Genomic DNA, 10,771 nt, shown 5'->3' with positions numbered 1-10,771 from the left:
GGTCTCTGCTGCCTCTCTGGGTCTCAAAAGCCCCCTAGCAGTTTCCTTTTCCCCTGGTTGTGGGGCTCAGGGATCAGGGCCTCCTTGTGGATTTGTGGGATTGGTCAGAATGGAACTGTCTGCAGTCACCTCCTCATGCCAAGAGATGAGCAATATGGAAGGTGTAACTGAACTGAAGACCCAGCAGCAACTGGATCCTAGCTAGGGTGTTCAGCCAAGGTATGTGAAGAAACAGCTGCAAAACTACAAGTCCCAGGATGCCTTTCGGTAATGAGTACAGTCCACAGAGTTCACACGTGTTGGGTGTGGTGGCTGGAGCCTATAACCCGGAGCAAATGGCCCCACCCCCAAACCAGTCTATAGAGTTTGTGTTTGAGCCAAGCCCCAGGGTGGAACCGGAATTTACCTTTGTACTTGACACTGGTCAGGGTTAGTGGTGACTGGCTCGGTGGGTCTGGAACTGACTGCCATCCTGACAACATCTCAGAGCTGCAAGCAGGTTTGAATCCAGGATTCTTGTGGCCCTGCCCCTGGATTCCTGCCCCCGCTCCTCCTCTTAATCTTTATTCTTTTCCCCTGGAAACCTTCCACAGGTTACCAGGTCTCATACAAATTCTGCTGCCCCTGAGGGCCCCTGTGTCAGTCACAGGATTTTTACTACCTGACTACAGGGTAATAGTCCGCTTTTGATAGTCCCTTACTTGGAGACTCAACTACTGTTTCCCGGCAGACAAGAAATACTGGGAAGAAGGGACCCCAGGGCATTATCACCTGAGGGTACAGGTTAGGGATTGGGAAGATGGTGTCAGTCACCAAATATGAAGCCTTGATGGCGGCCCTGCCTTCTATAGGTCCTGCTGGATAGCCACCATGGCCTCTCAGCTTCTCGGGCTGGAAGAAGAGTCTGGCCCAAACCCTGGGGAGTCTGAACTGGCTGTGAACCCCTTTGACGGGCTCCCCTTCTCTTCCCGCTACTACGAGCTGCTTGAGCAGCGCAGAGCTTTGCCTGTCTGGGCTGCTCGCTTTATCTTCTTGGAGCAGTTGGAGAGTAGCCCCAGTGGAGTGGTGCTGGTGTCTGGAGAGCCTGGCTCTGGCAAGAGCACCCAGGTGGGGAGAGATTCTGGGAGTGAACAAAGGGAGGGGCTGGGGAACTGGCTCTTCCCTGGACGAGTTGGGGGGGGGAGGGGTGCTCCATGAAGTAATAGGAAATGTGGGCAAAGGGAGATTGGTTAGGCTGGCCCCAGGGTAGCTGGTGAAGGACCAGGAGACTCCCCAAATAGAGATTAAATTGGCTGCAGCTTCCCCTATGTCTCACTGACTGGTTTTCCTTCCTTACCCCTACCCCAGATCCCACAGTGGTGTGCAGAGTTTGCACTGGCCAGGGGGTTCCGGAAGGGCTGGGTAACTGTGACTCAGCCCTACCCTCTGGCAGCCCTGAGCTTGGCCCTGAGAGTTGCTGATGAGATGGACTTGACCCTGGGTCATGAGGTTGGATACAGCATCCCCCAGGAGGACTGCTCTGGGCCTGACACCCTGCTCAGGTGTGGTCTCCTGCAGGCCTGACCCAAATCTAACTCCCCTCACTGGGTAGAAATAAGCCCAGTCTTCTGACATCTCACCATACCCTCCCTCAGCCCAGCTCACTCTTTAAATTAGGAATACTGAAACTGCTGAATTAAGCCCTTTAACCCCAGCTGGGGACATTCAGACATTCAGCCTCCCCACCCCCATCACAAAAAGTCTCACTCTCCTAACTGCAGTACAGCTTGTGGACAGTGTCATCAGTGGGGTTGTGGGTCCATGGGCTCAGAAGTCAGTCACAGGGTCTTTTACTGAACTTCACTATTAAAATCTAAGCCCTGGGGAGAATTCTGGACTTCTGGGGCTGGGCAGTGTCCACACGGACTCCTCTGCCCACTGCCAATGTCAACAGGTTCTGCTGGGACAGGCTGCTCCTGCAGGAGTTGGCCTCCACCCGGGGCACTGGAGTCTGGGGCGTGCTGGTGCTGGATGAGGCTCAGGAGCGGTCAGTGGCCTCAGATCTGCTCCAGGGGCTTCTGCGAGATGCCAGGCTTGGAAACCTTCCAGGGGACCCCAGACTGGTTGTAGTTACTGACCCAGCCCTTGAACCTAAGCTCCAAGCTTTCTGGGGCAACCCTCCCATTGTGCACGTGCCCAGAGAGCCTGGCAGGTGTCCCACTCCCGTCTACAGGGACACTGTCCCTACTGACCGAGTGGAAGCTGCCTGCCAAGCTGTGCTTGAATTGTGTCGGAAGGAGGCTCCGGGAGATGTGCTAGTGTACCTGCCCAGTGAGGAGGTAAAAAATGGGATGCAAAAGGAGGTATTCCGGGGGGAATTGGAGCGATGCTTGGTAGGGACATTGGAGTTGTGGTATTTACTCTCCTTAGGGGTCCTGAGGAAAAACTCCAGGTTTTCATGGTAAAGAGGTCTACCAATCTGTTTTTGATTCCATACAATACAGAGGTTTGTGGTTCAACGAACTCCTGAAATTATAGCACCCCGACTATGAGTATGTGCATTTTTTCAGAGTGAAGGGCCATAGCTTTCGTCAGGTTTTCAAAGGGGTCTGTGACCCCAAAAGGTGAGAACTGCTAATGCCCCACCCGTCTCCCCAGGAAATTTCCCTGTGCTGTGAGTCATTGTCCAGGGAGGTGGGGCCCTTGGTTCCCCAAGGGCCCCCACTACGGGTGCTGCCCCTTCACCCAGGCCGTGGACAAGCTGTGCAGGCGGTGTACCAGGACACAGACTTGGGTGCCCGGAAGGTGGTAGTCACTCACTGGCTGGCTGACTTCTCCTTCTCCCTCCCTTCCATCCGACATGTCATTGACTCAGGACTGGAGCTTCGAAGTGTGAGTGAAAGAGAAATGAAGGGATATGGGGGCTAAAGACAGAAATAGCCCACTCTCGGTGGGGAGGGTATAGCTCAAATGGTAGAGTGCATGCTTAGCATGCAGAAGGTCTTAGGTTTGATCCCCAGCAAATCGATCCATTTTAAAAAATAATAAATAAATCTAATCACCCCACCACTACCCCTCCAAAAAAAGAAATAGCCCACTCTCATCTGTCTTGTCCTTGGTTGTGGGGCGGTGGCAGGTTTACAATCCTCAGATCCGAGCAGAATCTCAAGTGTTGAGACCAATCAGCAAGTGTCAGGCAGAGGCAAGACGACTGCGGGCAGGAGGGGTCCCACCAGGTAAGAGCCTTTGCCCTCAGTGAGATCCAACATGACAAGAGTCTCCAGCACGTGAGCCCTGAGGAATCTACAGTGGTCTTCTTCCCCAGGTCTTTCTCCCCTCAGGATCCTGTCTCTGCCTGTATCCTAAGTCCTTCCTAGAACTAGAGGCTCCCCCACTGCCCCAACCCAGGGTGTGTGAGGAGAATCTGAGCCCCCTGGTCTTACTACTCAAGAGGAGACAGATTGCAGAGCCAGGGGAGTGTCACTTCCTGGACCGGCCTGGTGAGCAGTCCTCCTGCCCAAGTCCTACTGTCCGACCACCAGGCTCTGAGAACCCCTGCCCTGTAAGCCTTGTGCCATCCCCAGCTCCAGAGGCGCTGATGCAGGCCTTGGAAGACTTAGACTATCTGGCAGCACTGGATGATGATGGGGACCTGTCAGACCTGGGAGTCATCCTGTCAGAGTTCCCTCTGGCCCCTGAGCTTGCCAAAGCCCTGCTGGCCTCGTGCGAATTCGACTGTGTGGACGAGATGCTCACCCTGGCTGCCATGCTCACTGGTAAAATCACTTCTCTCTCTGACTCTTATGGCCACTTCAGCCCTTCCGTTTGGTGTTCTTGTGCCCCTGAAGCTCGCCCATTCCCCCATGCTCCAGCTGTACCCTGTGTAAAGAACGAGGCTTCATCATTTAGCCCTCTCCTGTCTCTCTGTTGGGTCTTGTCCCTTAACATGCTTAAATATCTTCTACTTGTTATTACTAAAACTTTACAGCCCTCTTCCTCAACCCTGTACTCAGCTGTACAGAATACTCTCTATCCTGTTCAATCCAGGGTATTCCTGGCCCACTGCATTCCAGCGTCAGGCCCACCACAACCCTGACGCAGCCTTCTGCTCGCCAGTGACCTCCTAGAGACCTAATCCAGTGAATGCTTGTGAGCCCTTATTCGTGACTTTCTTTTGACACTTGAGAATGCCCACCGCTCTCATCTTGAAACTGCCCCCTCGCTTAGCTTCTGTGACCCGCCCCTCGTGGTTTACATCCTACCTCTCTGGCCGTTCCCTCATATCTTGCTTGAGCTGCTCTTCCTCTGCTTTGTCCTCTGCTCGTTCACTGTAAGTTGGACTTCAGGATTCTATCCTTGCCCCTTTCATCTTCTCACTCCCCGAACTCTAAGCAAGTTCGTTCACACCCACGGTCTGAACTGGCACACCACCATCCTCCTGAATCTTAGACTTACCCACCTGACTCCTGAGGGATGTTTCCTCGGAATGGTCCACAGGGCTTCAATGCTCCCCATCACGGCTCAGGTGGATTCCCTTTGTGGCCTAACTAGTCATGTGAACTTTTTCCAAACACGTGGACTCTCTTACTTAAAAAACTCTTCTTTACCAGCTATTCTTTACCTTTCAAGCAGAATGTAAACTCATTTGTACATCACATCCGGTCTCTCTTAACCTGGCCCATACCTACCTCTCCGGCTTTACCTCCTGCCACCCTACCACACCCACTGTTCCCCCCACTCATAATCCTAGGTGCTTGCAGTTCTCAAAATATGCCATCCCCATAGTCTAGAATACTCCTCCCGCCCCTTTTCCACTGCACTGATTTCTACTCAAAGTTCAAACATTGGCCCCCACACCTACTGAGTTTATCAAGTTTGCTTATTTGGTGGTCTCTCCCACCAGACTCTGTGCTTCTTGAGAGCAGAGACTTTTACACTGATTCATCTTCAATGCCTAATGAAGGGCATAGTGTCTAGAAGTCGTTTGAATAAAGTTCCCAAAGTGACAGTCCTATCTTTTCAGTATACCGCTATCCTTTCTCATTCTCCAAAACAAACTTCCTCTCTTCTGCCTCCAGCTGCCCCTGGGTTTACTCGTCCTCCCGTCTGCGCAGAAGAAGCTGCCCTGCGTCGGGCCTTAGAACACGTGGATGGTGATCACAGCTCTCTGATCCAGGTGTATGAAGCCTTTATACAGAGTGAGTGGCCCACTCAGCATCCTCTTACAGAATCCCAGATTTGCCAGAGGGATGCGGTGTGCAACCAGCTGACAGATCTCTGTTCTGAAGAAGAGAAGGCCCTTCAGCCAAGGGTTGGGTTCTCTTGGGGGATTCAAGGACTTTAGGTGCAGATGGTCCCTTTCCTCTCCTAGGTGGAGCAGACAAGGCTTGGTGCCAGGCTCGGGGTCTAAATTGGGCAGCATTGTGCCAAGCCCGTAAACTTCGGGGAGAACTCCTAGAACTCATGCAACGGATTGAACTTCCCTTATCCCAGCCAGCCTTTGGCTCTGAGCAGAATCGCAGAGACCTCCAGAAAGCACTGGTGTCGGGATGCTTCCTTAAGGTTAGGGGAAGGAGTTGGGGTGAGGGTCATACAAGGAGCAGAAGGTAGAGGGAGCAAAGATTGGTATGTGTCACGTCTGAAATTGGGGTCCAGGTGACCATTCAAAGGATTCTTTAGAACCAGGAGAAACTTCTCCTTTGAGGAATGCGTGGCTGTGGAAATGCCATACTGTATGGCCGTAAGGTAGGGCTATGACAGTCTGCTAATTCTCATCACCCTTGCTAATTCTTTCTCAACCCCCTTTTCTTTCTTCTACTGACCCTTCACTCTCACTTATTCCTTCAATATCTTTGCCTTTCTATGAGGTGGCCCGAGACACAGATGGGACTGGAAATTACCTGCTCCTGACCCATAAGCATGTGGCCCAGCTCTCCCCAAACTGCTGCTACAGAAGCCGCAGGGCTCCCGCCAGACCGCCACCATGGGTGCTTTACCATAATTTCTCCATTTCCAAAGACAACTGCCTCTCCATTGTTTCTGAGATTCAACCACAAATGTGAGTTCCCTGACACCACACCCCAAACAACACTGCCCATTCCTCTTCCTGGGGTCAAAATTACAGCTGGGGAGTTAGAGAGCCTTACAAAGAGAAAGGGATCTTACTGTTTGTAGTAACATATGATTTGAGGAGACAGGGTTTGTAGAAGGGGCAGTGAGAAATTTAACAACCTGCATTATAAGAGAAGATACAGAAAAATCATCTAATGATGACTCTCTCTGTCAGGCTGGTGGAATTGGCCCCTCCATACTTCCTGAGTAACTTGCCCCCTAGTGAGAGCAGAGACCTCCTGAACCAGCTGAGGGAAGAAATGGCAGATTCTTCAACAGGGCATGAATCTTCCTCCACCCAAGAACTTGGAGATGCCTGTGTCCTGCAGTGACCTGTCTACGGAGTGAAGCTGAGTTCATCTCATCACATTAGATCCTCCCTTAGGCTAGTACCTAGGCAGCCAGTCAGATTTAAAAGCCCAGAGTTAAGGGTCAGATGTAAATACTGGAACCTGAGTCCCAAGAAATGGTAGGCCAGGAGTAGAGAGAATTGGGTAAGCCACAGTCTGTACAGGGTCCTTAGCCTTCTTCTATTTATTTGAGAGGAACTGATATGCCTCCATATCCCCAACTTATGCCAAACCCATCCTATGCTCCCTTTTGGTCTATAAAAGTTCTTTTTCTATGGTGCCCAACTTGAGTTTGGTTTTGCAGCAGCATTTATAATATCTATGAGTTAGAGATGACACAGTACAAAAGACTTAGGGTCAACTGCAACAGGGATGTCCTCTTGCCTGGTTCCCATCTCTGGTCAAGCCTTTGTGCTATGACTGACCTAGCTGTCATTAACATGGAACATGAGTAGTTTGACTACAGTTGGCCTCTGACCCTGCCTAAAGCTCACTCCCCTCTATCATACTGCTCTTGCCTCCAGGGGAAGCAGACAAAATCTTCCCTCTTGTCTTCATACAACTTCAGTCCTTCTCCTTCCTAAACCTCAGGGCTATGGCAACTATACCCAACCTCTCAACTTTCCAACAACAGGCTTCCCGGCAGCGCCTGGCCCACCGACCAGCTCAAGTTTTTCTAACAACTCCAGGGACATCATGCTTTTCTCTTTCCAGCTGGGTTATTCCTTTCCCTTTTCTTCCCTTGGACTAGTAACTTTGATATCCTCAATCATCTTGCATGTTGTAAATGTGTTTATAGAAATTGGTGGAAAGAAACATTTAATCCTTAGAACTCTGCTTTTTTTTTCTCAGAATTTCCTCCCTTAGACATTCTGTCTGTTCTCATCATTCCATCTAACTATGCCTCTATGTGGATGTCGGCATTTTTCCAGAATTTACTCTCTAGGTCTAACATTTAGTTTTGCCTGCAGAGTTCATCTTGATCCTATCTTCCCAATTTCCCCTTCATCATACACAACATCTTTGATTTCTTGATCCTTTACATTTCCAACCTTGTAATTATCTTTGATTATTTTTAGGCCTGTCACTTCCTAATTACTTGCCGAATTCGGCTCACCCTAACACCACTGGGCCCATTAACTTTGTCCATTGCTTTCCGCCCCGCCTTCCCTCTGTCTCCGAGGGACACCAGAGCCAGATTAGTGTTCCTAGATTTTCTCTTCATTGGGTGTGTAAGTATCCGTCTTGCCTGCCACCCAGGCGCACTGTTAGGCCCAAGTGGGACGACATAGTCAGCAGGTTAAACACACATGGACAACATGAGGCTCAAAGTCCAGAAGTAATCCTTAGCGATTATTTAACAGTTGATGGATGAGATGCCCAGCGTGGATAACCCTCTGGTTTCTGTCAGTCAGTCATACTGTCGGTCTCCAGCACCTCCTCCATTACTCTGCTGTCATTGGCGTCTTCCTTCCTTCACGATCTGGTGCAGACCCAGCCCGTGAGGGCTGCAGCCGCCCCATCCCAGCGGTGCGTGTAACCTGCTCCAGCCCTCCGAACTCCAGCTCCGACCCACCCACAGAAGGAGCCGGAGTCCCTCTAGAAAGCAGCCATTGGCCAGCCTACCCCACCTCCCCGCACCTCATTGGCTGCCGTACTGCAGGTCCCGCCCCCTCAGCGGGTTCCAGCAGCCGGGCCAACAGTCGAAGTGAAAAATGGCGGGAAAGGCCGCGTTTCTGCGCTCCAGGTAACGGCTCAATGCTGGCCTGGGAGCCCGCGGTGGCCGAGGAGCCCTCGACGATAGCCTCAAGGCCAGCTCCTCCTCACACGCTCCACTGCTGCGGGACCGCCACGTGGGCGGCCGTGCGCTCCAAGGCCCTGGGCCCGGCGCTCCACGCCGCGCCTCGGTCCGGAAAAGAGCGCTCGGCCGGTCAGGCAGGCGTCGCTCACACCACCGAGGCGAGCCCGGACACGGAAGCCACCTTGTTGTCCTCGGCCCAGGGCTGCAGGTTCTGCAGCGCGAAGAGCGACGAGTTGTGCAGGCAGAGCGGGTCCGGGGGCAGCGGCGGCCGCAGCGGTCGCGGTAGCGCGTCCTGCTGCAGGTGCAGAAGCAGCCGGCCCGCGCGGTGCCGCTCCGCCTCGCGCTCCTCGGCCGTCTGGCGCCTGGGCGGGCGGAGACGCGGGGTCAGCGAGGCCGGCCCTCGCCCGCCCCGCCCCGCCCCGCCCCGCCCCGCGCCTCGCCTCGCCTCGCCTCGCCTCGCCTCGCCTCGCCTCGCCGCCACTTGGCCCGGCCCGGTCCCTCGCCCACCCCGCGCCTCACCGCCACTTGGTGCGCCGGTTCTGGAACCACGTCTTGACCTGCGCGTCAGTCATGCGCAGGGCCTTGGCCAGCGCCGCCCTCTCGGCCGAGGCCAGGTACTTCTGGCGCAGGAAGCGCCGCTCCAGCTCCAGCACCTGCGAGCGGGAGAAGGACGTGCGCGGCTTCTTCCGCTTCGGGGGCGTCCGGTTTTGGTAGGGGTGACCTATACGGCGCGTCCCGGAGAAGGGCGAAAGCGCGGCTACAGGAAGGAATAAAGAGCAAGGCAGGGTTTTCGGGGCGGCCCGAGGTGTCACTGAGACGAGAGCATGGCTGCGCAGGCCGCAGAGTTCCCGCACCGCGTCCCTACCCCTGCCCCAAGCTCGGCCCCCCTAATCAGTAGAGGCTTCCAGACGAGAAAGGGCCTCGGAAACGCCCCCCACCTTGGGTGAGGGAGAGACGTCCCGGTAACTTCACCCTGCCCTCCCGGCGGTGTGGACAGCGGACTGCAGAGGAGGGCGCGGGTGTCGACGGCAGCTACCTCCCCAGCGCCTCTCAGCAGTGGGACCAAGAGATACAAGTTGAGGGAAGATCCCCTGGGATGAGGAGCGGAGGGTATGAAAGGGGACCTTGAGTTGGAGCAGAAGGATCAAAGATGAGGAAACCAGGTCAGTGTGGGCAGGATGCTGGAGGGATCGGGCAACCTTACCCGTGAGCCGGTCCTTGGCATAGCGGCGGCCGCTGTCCATCCAAGGGAAGGTGAGTCCCGCTAGGCCCCCGGCGCCGCCCAAGCCCGAGGGTCCAGGAACCGCAGGCGCGCCTCCCGCGGGCGGCTGCACTGGCAGCGGGCGGTGCGCTGGGACGCGGATCACACCTCCCGGGCCCACACCAGAGCTGCCTGGTAGCGGAGCCAGCGAGCCCGCGGGGCCGTAGCTTGAGGCTCCGTGAAATCCACCCGAGAACGCCGCACTCTCCCCATGGCCCTGGCCGGCGCGACCCAGGCCTAGGCCGCTCCCGGGGGGTTCCGGGCAGCTCAGGATCTGATCGATGCCGAAGCTGATTGGCTCGTGGTGCGGGAGGTTGTGCGATGCCAGCACCGCCGGCTCCATGGGTCCAGGTCAAGGAGGACCGCAAGAGGTTTGGCGGTTGGGGACTGCGCCCAAACAGCTCTGGAGCCCAGCAGCGGAGCTCTCCGAGCGGTGGCCTCAGGGGCCCGCGGGGCTGGCCGCGGAGAGGCGCCGGGGCCCCCAGGACATCTTCATCCCTGTGTGCTGGGAGTTACCGCGCCCGTGCCGGCCTCTGCCGGGCGTCGGCTCAGGAACTCGCATCCCGGGGGAGCGCGACTGACCGGGGCCCCAGGAGCGCCCTTCCTAGCTTTGAAGTGCAGGTGGATGCTGGGCTGCCGGGGCCTCTGCCCGAGTCCGAGGTGGAGAGGGTTAGCCGGCTCCGGCTGGGGCTGTGACTGACAGATCAGCCTTGGGTGGGCAGTCGGGGCTGGGGGTAGGGCAGGGGCGGGGCCGGTCCCGTTAAAGGGGAAGAGACGCCTGTTTGCGCCCAGCGCTGGGAAGACTGGCCCGCGGGAACGGTGGGAGTGTTGGGGGGGGGGGGTGGCGATGGTGTTTTGAACCAGGCTATGCACGGGAGGGGCCCGAGCTTGGGCCATTGAGCGCTGAGTCAGCCGAGATGCGCAAGGCAACTCCATCCTCGCTGGCCTCTGTCTTTGGGTTTCCTCGGCCTCACCGACTTCTGCAGGTGCCTCGTCCCACAGCCCCCACTCTTCGCCTCCCGATGGGTCCTGCCTGACGACTCTCAGATTCGTTGTGGCCCCCGCCTAAACGCTCTTGGAGACTAAATCTCGTTGTGACTTTCTGGCTGCGATGGAAAGCGGCTAGGGAACGGCACCGGCGAGTTGGAGGCCCGGGAAGAGGACAAGTGTGGGAAGGCGGTGGCAGGGCGTCTGGTGGGCTAGGGCGGGGAACAACTACTCTGAGCCAGTGACCATGGTGCACATCCTGGCCTCTCCCGTAGCGCCCCT

General features: G+C 55.6%; 2 protein-coding genes across 3 annotated transcripts; one reads left to right on the top strand and one right to left on the bottom strand.

Moving 5' to 3' along the window:
• Positions 1–103: 103 nt before the first annotated feature.
• DQX1 (DEAQ-box RNA dependent ATPase 1) lies at positions 104–6,749 on the top strand. Of its 2 annotated transcripts, none has more exons than XM_032497918.1 (11): positions 104–219; positions 852–1,107; positions 1,348–1,541; positions 1,934–2,318; positions 2,638–2,871; positions 3,116–3,215; positions 3,321–3,755; positions 5,058–5,177; positions 5,351–5,541; positions 5,847–6,037; positions 6,266–6,749. In XM_032497918.1, exons 2-11 carry the CDS (start codon positions 871–873, stop codon positions 6,420–6,422), a joined length of 2,244 nt encoding a protein of 747 aa, XP_032353809.1. In that variant the 5' UTR covers positions 104–219; positions 852–870; the 3' UTR covers positions 6,423–6,749. The 2 variants fall into 2 exon arrangements, with proteins under 2 accessions (XP_032353809.1, XP_014410169.2); XM_014554683.2 differs by having other exon boundaries at positions 145–1,107; positions 3,321–3,479; positions 3,564–3,755; positions 6,266–6,725.
• A 373-nt stretch (positions 6,750–7,122) lies between these two features.
• On the bottom strand, positions 7,123–10,157 carry TLX2 (T cell leukemia homeobox 2). The gene is made up of 3 exons (XM_032497925.1): positions 9,446–10,157; positions 8,761–8,998; positions 7,123–8,603 (listed from the first exon to the last, which is right to left on the bottom strand). The coding sequence occupies exons 1-3, from the start codon at positions 9,843–9,845 to the stop codon at positions 8,387–8,389; spliced, it is 855 nt and encodes a 284-aa protein (XP_032353816.1). The 5' UTR covers positions 9,846–10,157; the 3' UTR covers positions 7,123–8,386.
• Positions 10,158–10,771: the final 614 nt, after the last annotated feature.

The sequence above is a fragment of the Camelus ferus genome, chromosome 15 (genome assembly GCF_009834535.1).
Source record: "Camelus ferus isolate YT-003-E chromosome 15, BCGSAC_Cfer_1.0, whole genome shotgun sequence".
NCBI classification, from domain to species: Eukaryota; Metazoa; Chordata; class Mammalia; order Artiodactyla; family Camelidae; genus Camelus; species Camelus ferus.
Note: the sequence above shows the minus strand (reverse complement) of the source record. Positions and strands in the feature narration are given on the sequence as shown.

Bases quoted from the DNA above. Each gene is read 5' to 3' on its own strand.
- TLX2 (XM_032497925.1), bottom strand. From the start codon at position 9,845: ATGGAGCCGGCGGTGCTGGCATCGCACAACCTCCCGCACCACGAGCCA. The intron at 8,999-9,445 runs GTAAGGTTGCCC...TCCTTCCTGTAG, and splicing joins TGCCAAGGACCGGCTCACGG to CCGCGCTTTCGCCCTTCTCC. The intron at 8,604-8,760 runs GTGAGGCGCGGG...CCGCCCGCCCAG, and splicing joins AACCGGCGCACCAAGTGGCG to GCGCCAGACGGCCGAGGAGC.
- DQX1 (XM_032497918.1), top strand. From the start codon at position 871: ATGGCCTCTCAGCTTCTCGGGCTGGAAGAAGAGTCTGGCCCAAACCCT. The intron at 1,542-1,933 runs GTGTGGTCTCCT...CAATGTCAACAG, and splicing joins GGGCCTGACACCCTGCTCAG to GTTCTGCTGGGACAGGCTGC. The intron at 5,542-5,846 runs GTTAGGGGAAGG...CCTTTCTATGAG, and splicing joins TGTCGGGATGCTTCCTTAAG to GTGGCCCGAGACACAGATGG.